This window comes from Hyperolius riggenbachi, chromosome 4, assembly GCF_040937935.1.
Source record: "Hyperolius riggenbachi isolate aHypRig1 chromosome 4, aHypRig1.pri, whole genome shotgun sequence".
Taxonomy (NCBI): Eukaryota; Metazoa; Chordata; class Amphibia; order Anura; family Hyperoliidae; genus Hyperolius; species Hyperolius riggenbachi.
In genome coordinates this window covers 262,715,542-262,730,861 of record NC_090649.1, presented here as the reverse complement: position 1 = coordinate 262,730,861, position 15,320 = coordinate 262,715,542, and the positions used below count along the sequence as shown (strand labels likewise).

The 15,320-nt window shown below is 42.6% G+C and overlaps 1 protein-coding gene across 2 annotated transcripts in view; it reads left to right on the top strand.

Moving 5' to 3' along the window:
• The window catches only part of FAXC (failed axon connections homolog, metaxin like GST domain containing), a 47,186-nt gene that overhangs the window by 12,730 nt on the left and 19,136 nt on the right, over positions 1–15,320 (top strand). For both annotated transcript variants that reach the window (XM_068279415.1, XM_068279414.1), the window contains 3 exons: positions 6,000–6,135; positions 9,912–10,108; positions 13,917–14,134. In XM_068279415.1, coding sequence (XP_068135516.1) covers positions 6,000–6,135; positions 9,912–10,108; positions 13,917–14,134 — 551 coding nt within the window. The remainder of the gene's footprint in view (positions 1–5,999; positions 6,136–9,911; positions 10,109–13,916; positions 14,135–15,320) is intronic.

The following is a 15,320-nucleotide window of genomic DNA, read 5'->3' as shown; positions in this document are numbered from 1 at the left end:
TTGGGTGTGGTGGGAAGTGGGGTCTCAGGCAATCAAACAATCACGGGGCAATCGAAGTCGATCACGGGACAATCAAATACAATTACAGCACAATCGACTCCAATCACAGCACAAGCAAATCTGATGCACTCGGAAGGTGATGGGGGGAGGGTGGGATTGGGTGTGGCGGGAAGTGGGGTCTCAGGCAATCAAACAATCACGGGGCAATCGAAGTCGATCACGGGACAATCAAATACAATTACAGCACAATCGACTCCAATCACAGCACAAGCAAATCTGATGCACTCGGAAGGGGGTGGGGGGGGGAGGGGGGGGTTGGGTGTGGTGGGGAGGGGGGGGTTGGGTGTGGTGGGATGTGGGGTCTCAGGCAATCAAACAATCACGGGGCAATCGAAGCCGATCACGGGACAATCAAATACAATTACAGCACAATCGAATACAAGCGCAGCACAGTCAAATACAATGCACTTGGACGGTGATTAGGGGGGGGGTCTGAGGGCGATTTGAGGGGGTGGGGGGTTGATCAGGAGCCTGCACGGGGCAGACTGAGTCCTGATCTGATGAGAGGCAGACACAGGGGGTTACTGATCGCAGATCAGTTAGTGATCGCTGGGGAGGACAGATGTAAACAAAGAGCAGGGGATGTAATCAGAAGGGGGGTATGAGGGCAATCGAGGGCCTGGGCAGGTGATCGGTTACCCCCGCGGGGCAGTTAGGGTCTGCTCTGACGGGTGGGGGTGCTGAGGGGTGATGGACAGGTGATAGACAGGTGATCAGAGGGGGATCAGGGGATAAGGTAGCTGTATACAGATGTATACAGTATACAGGGGGGTAGTCTGGGATGGGGTCTGGGGGTGATCTAAAGGTAGGGGGGGGGGATCAGGGTGATTAGGAGGCAGTTAGGGACCTAAACTAAAGGGCAGCGTCGCTAGTTAGTGGCAGGTGGGGGGGGGGGGGGGGGTTTGCAGGAGTGCAAGGGTGCTGGGCAGGGGTCTGCTGGGGTGATCAGGGGGGGTATGAGGCCTGGGGTGGGAGATCAGGGACTCTGTGGGCAAAAAAAACACGTGTGCTGGCTACTTACAATGTGCTTCCTCCTCGCTAGTGGTCTCTGCAACAATGAGACCACGAGGCGAGGAGGAAGCACGTATAAGGCACTTTGTTTACCTAACAAAGTGCCTTATACTCCCTGATTGGGCAATTATGCGGATTCCTCCGCTCGCCGGCTCTGCTAAGTGGCCGGCGAGCGGAGACAAAATGCCCGAGTAACGATCCCGGGCGGAGGATCGCGTCACGGATGACGCGATCGCTCCGCCCATGCCCTTAGAAGGACCGCCGCCTCTGTGGGTGAGCCGATCCTTCAGGGCTCCACTTCCCGGCCGCCTCTGTGCGTTAGGCGGTCGGGAAGTGGTTAAACATCTCAAAAACAGTATACAGTTTAATTGCAATGCTTCTTTAACCCAAAAATAGCAGAGTAGGCAGCAGAGATTTGTAAGTAATATGACAGAAGACTTATAAAAAATAGTCTGCGGAGACCTTGACTTACATGACTTCTGGTCAACACACGTCACTGCGGATGTTAACCCCATCGGTCAGGTATGAAATGTCCCATAGACTTTCATTGATTTAGTGTTACCCTGCTGTAAAAAAGGGGTAATGCAACGCAATGAAAACATCCTAGTGTGAAAGGGGCCTGAAAAAAATATTGAGAATCCCAAAACAATCTAAATCACACACACTACCTCACTTATTTAAAAGCCACCACCAAAATTACTTCCCAACTCCAGTTCAGGCATCCTCCGTGCTCTGCTGAAAAAAAAAAAGCAAACTGTAAATAATGGACATTTTCACGCAACATCTCCTGTATGTAGCAGCATGGTCTTTCCAGCGTAAACAGCTCCACACCCAACCACAAATTATATTGCAAAATTCCATGACTTGCCCATAATGTGGCTCCCTCAACCTGCCCAAAAACCACTTGCCCATCTATTAATGGAAAAATCCTCATTTGATTGAACTCATCAGCACTTCTTTCAACACTATTGCCAAAAACGTTATTCAAACTTGGATGCAATCAGACAGTGACTTTCTCTACATAATTTTATTTACACATCACACACACATCACTCTACATATGTATAGTAGTGAAATAAAACACAAACACCTTCTCCGGGATATTACATTTTAATGTAAAAAACACTCATTAAAAAATTATATTTATTCTTCTGGAGAGTGGAGTCTCTGCATGTAAGCCAAGACAGGAACACTTGCAACATGGCCAAGAACCACCATATAGCTGCATGTGTCGATGTCTCAATGTGTTTCTGGTGCAATTGATAAAGAGTGAGGTCCCCAAAACACGTTGTGATGTTGACAGACCTCAGGGTAGTTGTGTTTGTGCATGCGGCTATACAGATCCTAGAAGGAGGCTTCATGCCAATTTCGCTGGTGGGCCCCATCGGTTATTGCTACTGTGCCCCTGCTCAAACTGACAATGCTTGACTGTCACCGGTGTGCTCCTTTGGATGGGAAGGCAATGTACTGTTGTTCTTTTGCTGCTTACAGTCATACACATTTGAATATCTTGGAGGGGGGGGGGGGGGCACATAAAACGGCAAGGTGAGCTGCATGCGGCCCACATTTGACACCTCTGCATTTTGCACTTCATTTTTTGTCTTTTTTTTCACACACTTGATCAGAAAGTTTATGTAAACTGTCTGTCTGTCCGCGGCCTTTGGGCTCTTTCACATGCAGTTAACAGTGATGTGTCCACTGCCTGTAAGCTGCTCCTGTGGATCTACTGGGTATTTGTAGGCAGCTGCAAAGGGGTGGCGTCTTTTCCCAGCATGTACCTGCAACAGCCACCTGGTAGACTTTACCAGGTAGTAATGAGGTTCCAATGAGGTTCCATCAGGTAGTGCAGCAAGTGTTTTTCTTTTCTTTTTTAACAAAAGGTACATCCTTCTAAGTATAATTTATTAAAGTGAACAACTAAACTAAGTAATGTTCTATGAAATGTTTATAACCACTGGCCACAAGACTAGGGCAATAGCACATTTTTTTCTAGGTTCTCAACTAGCTGCTTTCAGGAAAAATAGACACATGCAGGATAATATCTTCTCCACATGATAGCCCTAGCTTTAAAGGACACAGGGACTGAGAGAGATATGGAGGCTGCCATATTTATTTCCTTTAAAACCATGCACATTTCCTGCAGCATTAGCTCTTTATTTGATCTGTGCTGGTAATAATCACCTCTATAGATGCTGTGAATAGTAGTTATCATCAACAGACTGTCCTCCATCCACTGCTTGCACCTCTGACACTGTGGTTGTCCGTGGAAGGTTTTGGTGTGCCGTATCAATTGTTATGTATAGAGTGCTTGCGGGGCCCCAATGTAAAACTTGCCCTGGGGCTCATAGTTCCTTAGCTACACCACTGTTTAACAGTCCTGCTAAGCTTCTGTTTCTAATACTTTTAAATGTAGACACTTAAAGGATACCCAAACTGACATGTGACATGATGAGATAGACATGTGTATGTACAGAGCCTAGCACACAAATAACTATGCTGTGTTCCCTTTTTTCTTTCTCTGCCTGAAAGAGTTAAATATTAGGTATGTAAGTGGCTGACTCAGTCCTGACTCAGACAGGAAGTGACTACAGTGTGACCCTCACTGATAAGAAATTCCAACTATAAAACACTTTCCTAGCAGAAAATGGCTTCTGAGAGCAAGAAAGAGGTAAAAAGGGGAATTTGTTATCAGTGAGGGTCACACTGTAGTCACTTCCTGTCTGAGTCAGGACTGAGTCAGCCACTTACATACCTGATATTTAACTCTTTCAGGCAGAGAAAGAAAAAAAGGAACACAGCATAGTTATTTGTGTGCTAGGCACTGTACATACACATGTCTGTCTCATCATGTCACATGTCACTTTGGGTATCCTCGAACAAGCATGCAGATCAGATGTTTCTGATTAAAGTCTAACTGCATTTGCCACTGCTTATTTGACATGTGTGATTCAGACACAACTGCAGCCAAACATCCACAGGATGCCAGGCAACTGGTATTGTTTAACCTCTTGAGCTCCAGAGGTTTATACCTCCCTAGTGACCAGGCCATTTTTTTACAATTTGGCACTTCACAACTTTAACGGTTTATTGCTCGGTCATGCAACTTCACATCCAAATGAATTTTACCTCCTTTTCTTCTCACAAATAGAGCTTTCTTTTGGAGGTACTTGATTGCTGCTGTTATTCTAATTATGTTTTTTTAATCAATCAAAAAAGTGAAATTTTAAATATTAAATATGACAGCCAGCATATTCCTCTCAGTTCTAGTGCACTTTAACCCTATTCTTGGCAAATGTCTAACTCTTGCACTTAATTTTTACCTTAGTGTAACCCTAAACTTCTTTAACCAGAGTGCTGTAAAAACAGTGCAGGAGATTTGGGCGCAGCTGGCACCGCCATAGGCAGTAATAGGAATTACTGCTATAGTGGCGCTCAGTGAGTAATTTGGGCTGTGACAAAGGATGGATCAAAAATTACTATTAAAACATTGTAATATTACATCTTTCACTACTATCCACAGTGACCTGGATGGGGAATAGTAATTAGCGCCACGTGTACTGCTGGAGAAAGGTGAGCCATTTTCAGCTTTACCCTACGCCCAAATCTCCCGGCGGCTAAATTACATGTATACACTTTATTGTTTAAAAACATTAGTGCTGACTAGTTCAGTATTGCCCAATCATAAAGAATCACACACCTGCGGTAGACCCCGTAGCAGCATAATGCAGAAAATCAAAAGAGCAATCCGTACACAGACTTGTGGGGAACAATGTAGCTTTTATTGTTTTAGCGCACACATGAAAGACATCTGACTATCTCAGACAGCTGAGACAGTCCGATGTCTTTCATGTGTGAGTTGGAATAATAAAAATTACATTGTTCCACACAAGTCTGTTTGTGGATCCCTCCTTCCATTCTCTAGTTCATTCTCTAGTTCATATATATTTTCACCACTTCTCTGGAACCTGTTAACACATTACAGGCTTGGACCACATCAATGATAACTAGCTCTAGCTGGTCCCAACTCCCATTGACTTATGTTAGGAGTTGTGTGACACTTAGTATAAGTCTAAGTAAGTACACAAAAGGAGATTTGTGCCTGGCACTCGGTAGTTGGGGGGTGAATAGGTCAGCTGCACCTTTAAATGTACACTCCGTCCTGCTCCACTGTGCTTTGCTCAGGGTTCGCAAAAAGAAGGGTGCATACAGACTAGTATAGAGGACACACTAGTTCAAACAGTACAGACAGGGCAGTCCGTGCACCGCTTCAATTAATGCATTTATTTCCTTGATAGACATATGGTAACAGCATACAAGTCCATACATTGCAAGACAAATGTGGATGGATCTGACCTTGTCATCGATCTGTGTTGGGTCCAGGGCCTGGACATACGCATGTGAACAAGCGCCACACTGGTGTGAAACGGCTGTTGTGCCGTCCTCTCATCCCCTGGTCACCCTCCCTTATCCGTCCCAACACACATCGATGACAAGGTGAGATCCATCCACATTTGTCTTGCAATGTATGGACTTGTATGCTGTTACCATATGTCTATCAAGGAAATAAATGCATTAATTGAAGCGGTGCATGGACTGCCCTGTCTGTACTGTTGGAGTAAGTCTAAGTAAGTTAGGACCAGATGTGAGAGGAATTCTTCCTAAAAAGAACATAGCGATACAAGCCTAACATGCGTTCTAACCTTACTGTGCTCTATTCAAAACTGCAGTTTTGGTTTCAGTTTTGTTTAAATACAAAATGATAGCGTTTGTAAAAGTAGATACCTTTTTGGAAGGAAAGTTACATTCCTATAATACACTGTGCATATGGTGGTAACTCCATCGGTACATTGCCAAGGTATTCCTGAGATATTAATTTAGGATCTACTCAGTTACTGATGATATAATGTCTGCTTCATGCTTGTTTGCAGGAAAGAGCAAGAAGTTGACTCCAAAGACGCTATTATTTTACACCAGTTTTCCCGACCAAACACCGGTGTTCCTAGTTTATCTCCGTTCTGTTTGAAAATGGAAACTTACTTAAGGATGGCTGACTTACCATATCAGGTAAGCTGCTTAGCTTATTTAATGTGGTCCACATGGTTGCCAGCTTTGTGAACTGCATAAAAACTGTGTGGTATAACCAGTGGAGATTTGCTGCCCAAAAAGCAGTAAAATGTGTGTTGATATATTTAGATAATGACACATTACTGTTCATTTTGTTCCATTTGGTTGGGCATTTTCACATGTCAGTCTAAAGATTTGCATGTACAAAATGTGTCATTTTTGAGGGATTTTAAGACAAAGATGACGTCCCTAGGGAGATAGAGCTTGGGTATACAGGATCAAGAAGCGCAATATAACAAAAAAACTGTAACCGACAGGGAGTGAACACCTTGTTTTTTCAGTTTGTTGGAATTTTTGTCTATTTTTAAGCTTGTGGCTTTACAGCATTTGTTTCTTTCCCTTTTTTCTGCTAAAGGTGGCCATACATGGTACAATTTTTCAATTAGATAATTTAGTTCGATTATTCCGTTAGATCGAATATAAAGATTTTTCCAGCATGTCCGATCATTTTTCCCGAAAAAACTGGATAATCGTTCGAATTTCTTGATCGGAAAAAAAATATTTTCAACTTTCATTCAATTCGATCATTTAGATCGAATAAACGGGAAAATCGAACGTTTTTATTGTACCGTGTATGGCCACCATAAGAGTTACTGGTAATGGAGATGCAGCATATGATTTATTGTGTCCAGGGTTGCCAGTAGTAGATAGAGCAGTCCACCGATGCCAGGGGTATATAGCAGAAATGGTGGCCAGTAATTGGAATCATTGATGGCTGAAACTGAGAACCTATCTTAACGCCTAAGAACGTTCCCCAATAAAGCATATAGATACTTAAAACACAGATAAAATATTGCCAAGCAGGAACTGATTGGGTTTATGTAGCTGCAACTTTCTTTGAAGACCTCTCACAAACACACTGAACCAGTCCACTAAGATATCTGAAATTATGCATAGATAACAAGTGAAGTTTCTTAACTCTTCCTGTACTGGAAACAATATGAGACTCATATATGCACTGCTAATGTTCTATTTCTTAGCTGTACTACACATACAAATCATGATCTCATAAGTTTATTTTCACTTCAGATTCCCTAGTGTAACTCAGTTTTCATGGGAAGAATAAAAAAAATTCCTCCAGAACATGTATAACCATAAGGCCCACTACAGATCGCTGATCGCTGTAGCAAACGCTCAGCATTTTTGCTAGCGTTTTTTACAGCTATTTGTATGGCAATTGGAAGCGCTGTGCAATCTACTGCCAGCGATTTTACAGCATTTCCAATTTGCGTTTTTTTTTTCTTTTCTATTTTGTGGAAATAAAGTTTGAACTGCTTGCCAGGTCTCGCCAGGTCAATTTCTACTAGCTTCCGGCATGTAGCCCCATCCCCTAGCAAAAGAAGTCATAGGTGCTTCTCTATATTCAAATAGAGACGTGTCAATGACCTCTCGTGCTAGGGGGCGGAGAAAAGTCACTAGCATATTAAAAGTTACTGCACTCCTTTCTTTTGCATTGGAGTGCAATTGCTCCAGAAATGCTGCAGGACCCACAATTGCAATTTGACCAACTCACATGTGCACTTGTTGGTTCCCTTCCAGTCATTTTCATCAGCACAGTGCTTTTTGGGATCGCCGGCAATTGTCTGCAATCCGAAAAACTGCTGAAAGCGCTCTAGTGGGCCACAGGCTTTACAAATAATGAATCAAACATTCGTAAACATTACCCACATTTCCTCTGCTCTGTCTCTCCCTTGCTAGACCTTCTTGAAACTAAATTGGCACAAAGGTTGTGAGCAGGCATTTGGCATAATAGATTCCCTATAGATCTAAGCACACTGACTTGCATAAATGGAACACTCACTGCACAGGGAAAAATAACAAATTGGAGTACGGTAAATACAAATAGTGGACTGTTGCTGTGGCTGCAAGAAATCGTATTTCAGCATGTCTCAAAAATAGTTGGCTGCAGACTTTAAAGTTTGTTTACGGAGCTTAAAATAAGTGTATTTCTCTAACATCTAAATTCTTAATAGCTTTTTCCATTAAAGAAAGAACTTAGGACAAAACAGGATGAAGTGGTACCTTACAGTTACAGATAGGCATCTAAAATAATACTGACATTCAGGCTGTTTATGTGTATTTTCCATAGTTCAAAAAATCTATTGAAGCACACCAAGTTAGAGCAGCTAATGGACTTTCTGATGCAACAATATCCATGAATAATAAAAGATGCAGTGATACAAAGCACAGGATTGCTGTGGGTAAGAAAAATGTTCTTAAAGGACACTTGAACTGAGAAGGATATAGAGGCTGCCATATTTAATTCCTTTTAAACCATACCAGCTGCCTGGCTATCCTGCTGATCCTCTGCCTCTAATACCCTTAGCCATAGACACTGAACAAGCATTCAGATCAGGTGCTCTGACTGAGGTCTGACTGGATAATCTGCATGCTTGTTTCAGGTGTGTGATCCAGACACTACTGCAGCCAAAGAGACCAGCAGGCTGCCAGGAAACTTGTATTGTTTAAAAGGAAATAAATATGGCAGCTTCCATATCCCCCTCACTACAGGTGTCCTGTATGCATAATTTGCATAATCTGTGGCAGGCAGTTTCCTGTGCAGCCAAATAATACAAGTACAATTTCTAGGAAAATGGTGCAGTTTTCGAATAGGAGCACAGAGAGACATACACCACTACTATAAAAAGTGTCAACAGGATTTACACACACACACACACACCCCTCAATCCACCAGGTTAGAGTATGGAGATGTCGGACCAGATTGATGCCTTGATGCTGCTACAGACTGGAATTGGAATTGTCTATGATTACTTTAGAACGGAACAATGATAGGACAAAGGTGGACACATCTCAATGTCCCCACGTGTGCGACCACCTCGTATCTGCGCAAAGTGCGACTCTTCCAGTGTACCAGGGCAATGGGGGAGGGGGGGGGGGGCAGAGCGGCCCTGGGAGACAGCAAGGGTCCAAACATCCTCATGGGGGCTGGAGGAAGCCCAAGGTAAGTATAAATACTAAAACTTTATTTGCCTCAGTTACACTTTAAAGTGTACCAGAGAGAAACAATATTAAAAGGTTTATACATACTTAGGGCTTTCTCCAGCCCCATCTGCACGGATCACTCCCACCCCGCTGTCCTCAGTCTTCTCCGTCTTCTGTACCGGGTCCTGTAACTTCGGCAAGTCAAAGCCAGTCTGAGCAGAGAGCGCACTGTGCTTGCACAGACTGGCCGAAGACTGGCCTATTTTAGAAAAAAAGGGGTTTACATATATGTTGTATTGGGGGTTCTAACTATTCATAGGCATTTTTTTTTCTTTTTGGATATTACAACCCCCTTTAGGATACCATAGATCCTTCCTGGTCCTCAGTCCATCCCACTGTTGTCTGCCTGGGTTATCCTTGCTTGCCTACTTTACAGAACTAGCTGTACACAATCACTTTTTTTCTTATAGTTACCTTAAGACATCACACCTAAATATTCAGTTGTTTGCCTAAAGTCAATCTTCTCCATTATGCACAAGGCAAGTATGCAGAATTACCTGTCTCAGTGGTCCTTCTTGCTGTCTCTTCTGAATGTATTTAATAGTACACATACAAGCTGGATGCTGTAAATCTGGTTACAGTTGTCAATATGCCAATAACCTGGTAGCCTGGACGTCTTGATCCTGTCAAGGTTGTAAGATATTTCCAGCCCTCCCTGGTTATTTGTGTGAATGCTGTTTACAATTAAAGATGATTCTGTCCATGTATTTTAGAACTACTTTGATGGGAAGTTGTCACCTCAGGGGAAAATGCCTTGGATAGAATATAACCACACAAGAGTCTCTGGCACAGAATTCATTATTGATTTTTTGGAGGAGAAGCTTGGAGTGAATCTAAACAAAAACCTCAGTCCTCATGAAAGAGCTGTTTCTAGAGCAGTCACCAAAATGGTGGAGGAACATTTCTACTGGTAAGTCTTCTTTATATTTACCTTGTAATAAAATTATTAGGAGAAATTATTTTTCACTGACAAAGATGTGTAAAAAAATGCATATGAATGTATTTTAGGTAAAAGTATATAGTTCTTTTGGATGTAATGGATGTGTAAAGAAGAAACACCTTTATACCAGTAAGCTTAATCAAGGAAGCAGGCCTTCTAGGAGAACAAAGTTGCCAAATAGACCTAACTTGGGCATTTACACTTCTTCAGTTATATACAAATTTTGCATGAACCTGTGCCTTGTTGTTTCAGATTCCCTCCAGAATACATTTTTTTGTCCTTCTTAAACCCTAAGGCTAGGAGCATACTTTGCAGAATTTCCAGCTTTGCGTAAAAAATGAAAGTCTCTGGGCCAAATAATAAAACGCATATATCTGCATTTTTCCAATGTGCATTTTTGAAATGTACAATTTGCTGCATATTTTTGTGAAACGTGTGAAAATCACTCATAATATATTTCAATGGAGATGCAGAAGACATGCGGTTTACTCCATTTGTACATGCATTTTTTAATTTTAAATGCACTCTGATGCAAACAAGGCAGATCTACTGCACGCTCCATTTTGCATGGTGCAATCCAGGAGCTCTGAAACTCAGGACATTATAAGGAGCACTCACTGACTTCAGGAAAGCTGCAGTTGGCCAACAACTTGCATATGTTCCAAGCCTCATGACCAGGGCCGGATTTGTACTTACCAGTGTCCTAGGCCTGCTGTCACCAAGCGCCCCCCCACCAGCACCACCAACACCAAAAAACATTCTGTCCAACTATCTGACTAGCAATCACTGGTTTGAATGGGCTCATTTCAGTTGTGCTGCTGTGCCCCTCGTTGAACAAAGAATCCGTGGATGCTCTGTCCTCTCACGATTCCTGGAATTTGCGCTCCTGCCCAAATGTGCACAGCAGCCGATAGTGTTGTGGGCATGCATACTTGAGAAATTACGTTGATGTATGACCGGTACTTGTCAAGAATGCATAACACTGTACCGGCCTCGGTTGCTGTGCACATCTGGGCAGGATCGAGAAATTACAGGGAGCGCGAGTGGCCAGAGCATGCGCTGCTCCTTTGTCCTCTGTGAGACTGGCTGCAGTCGGAGCCACAAACAGGTGGCAGGGCAGTGCAATGGAGAGAAGCCCATCCAAAACAGAGAACAAGTAAGCAGCAAACATCCTGTCAAGACCCACTTTGGATGTTCTGTTGTAATTAGAGTGGACCTGAACTCAGAACTTCCTCTCTGCTCTAAAAGATACTCAACAACATAATAACCTTTAAAGAAAAAACATTTCTTTGTTACAGCTGATACAAATCCTGCAATAAATCAGCAGTGTGTCTAATTCCTACTTTCATGGAAGCAAATATATTAACATCTTGTGCTTTAAAATAAGCTTATATGCTGTGGCAGTCAGGTGACACAGGGAAGATATCAAATTACAACTTGTGATTAGACACAGATGTGGAGGAATTAGAAAGGCTCTCTAAATACATACAGGGTGCATGTCTCTGCATGTTTTCCTTCTGTCCTGTGCAAGAGTTCAGCTCCACTTTAAAGCATCTGAATGACATTTATTTATATTTTCTGAAAAATCTACGTATCTCTTTTGAATGCTGAAAGCACATATGGTGGTGTGCTCTAACATATTGGCAGTATACAGGAACAAAGTATGAAGAAGGCTTATTAGCAGAAAGCTTACTCTTTTTCTTTTAAGCCAATACATGGTATGATCCTGATTCAAAACACTCTGCTTTTGCTGATGGCTAAGATGGTACAATGCTCTACTGCTACAGGAAAGCAGAAGGATGCCAAACCATAAACACTAGCATAGAGGTAGCAACAGCTCAGGTGACAGTGACAGTTTAGCAATGAAAGGAAAGCATACAGCATTTTTATTCCAGGCTGCAGCAGTTCTCATAGATGGTCGGAGCTGAAGGACAGAAAATGAGTCAGGAAAGAGTTAACTGAAGCAGAGAGGAGATCACTAGCTAGGAAGAAAAAAAGCAATAAATTAGGCCTAGATAAGAAAGTGTAATTTACAACTGCTGGGGTCAGTGTCACAGCTGTAAAAGAGAAGGTGAAGAAACTAGCAGAAATGTTTCTGAATGCCTGCATTAGAACTCAGCGGAACTTAGTTTTATCTGCTTTGTAATGTAAATCCCTGGTATTTCTCACATCCACTTGTACTGTATGTCGATCATATAGATAATTGGATCATCAGGTGACAGTTATGATTGATCCTGGTTGTTATAACACATCAGGAAGTGAGAGGTGCAGGGATTGGGGAACTCTGGAATTCATCTATTAGTGCAGAGCAGGGCGCTGGCTGGCTGAGCTGCGGGAACAGAAGAGATGATTTACTTTGACATATGACCTCTTCTCTCTCCAAGTCCTGCCACCCTTCTGATCTTATCTGATTTTATCGCCCTAGGCCATGGCCTTTGTGGCCTTTGCAGAAATCCGGGCCTGCTCATGACTGGTCATTGAAGCTGCCCATCACAGTGATGGAGTAATAGCAATGGAAGAAAAACACAGGGGATCTGGGACTAACACATAGCTTTCCTGGGGAAAATCAGTTTTTGCATATTAGACTTTTCTAGTTTAGGGAGCACAGGGCACTTTGGAAGAAATGGGAGCCTGTATATACACTGTTCTCTTGTAGTGGCCCTTAACTTTTTGTATTTTTTGCCATTTCAATAAATAAATAGAGATGGTTCCAACTGTTCACCGGCGGACAGCTCCCAGCGAATTTCCGCTGTTCACATTCTCGGCGAACTGCCAACATTTGGCTTGTTTGACCTGCCCCTTACACATCATCATGGAGCTAAACGTTGACCCCTTACCTCACAGTCAGTAGGCACATGGTAGCCATTCAGCTAGCACCCCCTCCTGGACCCCCCCCCCCCCTATTAAAAAGCAATTGCAGTGGCCATATTGGATCAATTCTCTGCTAGCTGCTGACTGTTAGTGAGAGCAGGGTCAGACTTGCTGCAGATAGGGAAAGAACTAGCTAGGCCTGTGTTCTTGTTCCTCACTGACTACTTGCTGAAAGCACCCCAAATAGCCCTTGTGAGGGCTAGTACATCGGTCTCCTGTTTTTTATTTTGTGTGTGAAGTTCCACAGCCCACTGACACCAAGAGCTGTGCACACTACTGCTATTGTGGCCACATTAAGTTGCAGGCACAGTACCACTTCAGTGCATTATTTGTAGGAATGTACTGTGATTTCTGCCCTTTCTGTCCTAAAAATGCCTTTTAGGCATTAAAACCGTCAACTCTGTACTTTTTGGTGGGACTTTTGGGATGGATCCCCCTCTGGCATGCCACAGTCCAGGTGTTAGACTCCCTGAAACAACTTTTCCAACACTTTTGTTGCCAGAAACAGTCCCAGTAGGTTTTAAAATTCGCCTGCCCATTGAAGTCTATGGCGGTTCGCTGGGTTCACATGTTCGTGAACATTTGCAGAAGTTCGTGTTCGCTGTTTGCGAACCTAAAATTTGATGTTCACAACATCTCTATAAATAAAGCATTTTTTAAATTAAATTATTTATTTTATGATTTAAAAAAATCCAAAGAAAAGTGTAACATTGACTGTGATTATGTACATTTATACGGTAACAGAAAAGCCATTTAGATCATAATGATCCTGTATACACAGTACGCTAGTCTACAATTGTGTATACAAAAGTAGCAGGAAATATGTGTCACACTCTATTCAGTGCCTAGTGAAGAGATCTATACTTGTTAGTTAATGAAAACCCTTTTTCCCTCCTATTTGTTGTAGGACCCTAGCTTATTGTCAATGGGTAGACAATCTACATGAGACTCAGAAAATGATCTTCATTCCTGGGCCACTTAGTGATTTGCTGAAGTGGATTTTATGCCACCTGACAAAAGGCATTGTAAAGCGGGAGATGTATGGACAAGGCATTGGGCGCTTCTCTGAGGAAGAGATATACCGGCTGATGGAGAAAGACATGCGATCTCTGGCTGGACTTCTGGGTAATTTCTGCTTGGTTGCTTTAAGGCTCTAATGGGCATTTCAAAGGATACTGGTAATATCTCTTTGTCACGGACGTCTCTCAGTAAAGTAATGTATAGAGGTTCTTTTTATTAACTTTTTTTATTTCTATGCAGAGATGTGCTTTATGTACTATTCATTTCTCTGCGCCAATTTTGGCCTAACAAGAGACAGAAGCAATGCTGATTTTTTTTGTCATTGTTAGGGAATTCTGGGAAGTCAGAGCACCATATTGCTATAACAAAACTCACTACGTAGGTGGCTCTAGCTGCTGACAGAAGTAAAGCAGAGCCAGAGTTGAAGGACACCTGAAGTGAGAAGGATATGGAGGCTGCCAGCTTTTTTTTATTAAACAATATCAGTTGCCTGGTGCAGTTGCCTGCTGATCTTTCATGTATCAGTAGTGTCTGAATCACACACCTGAAACAAGCAAGCAGCTTACCAGAAATCCGATCTGCATGCTTGTTCAGGGCCTGTGTCTAAAAGCATTAGAGGCAGAGGATAGGCAGGGCAGCCAGGCAACTTGCATTGTTTAAAAGGAAATAAATATGGCAGCCTCCACATACCTCTCACTTCAAGTGTCCTCTAAATTATTCCTTTTATTGGCTGAGAAGATTATAAATTCCTTTTATTGGCTGAGAAGATGATGGCACTATATAAATTAATAATAATTATAATAACTTCAGGTTTCAAGACAGCTGGCATTTTTTTGGGGTGTGGTATAATACAAAAGCTGTAATTTCTCATGCTGTATTTTAACACTGATACAGAATAATAGATGTATCACTTTTTTATACTGTGTAAAGCAGCATATTTTACATACATTAGTCAACTGTTTACATCTAAAGCCCTGTACAGATGCTAGATGGTTAGAGCCACCTAAGCTGAGAATCTAACATGTGTATGGTGGACTCCAGTCCTCCCCGATGCATTGCAGAGAGATCTGGAGTGACAGATCGGCTGCTCCGTCCCGTGCGGTGTTTCTACCCCTGTGTTTCTTCCCCCTCCTTAGTAACAGAATTTGTTGCTTGCTTGTCTATAGGTTAGTGATGTGGCTTTAAAACACTGAGCCTGATCTGTTGATCGAATCACGATTACTGTGGGTCCATCTATCCAGGACGCAGATGGCAGGTGGCGTTTACACTTTGCTGTGAAGGGACAAGTTGA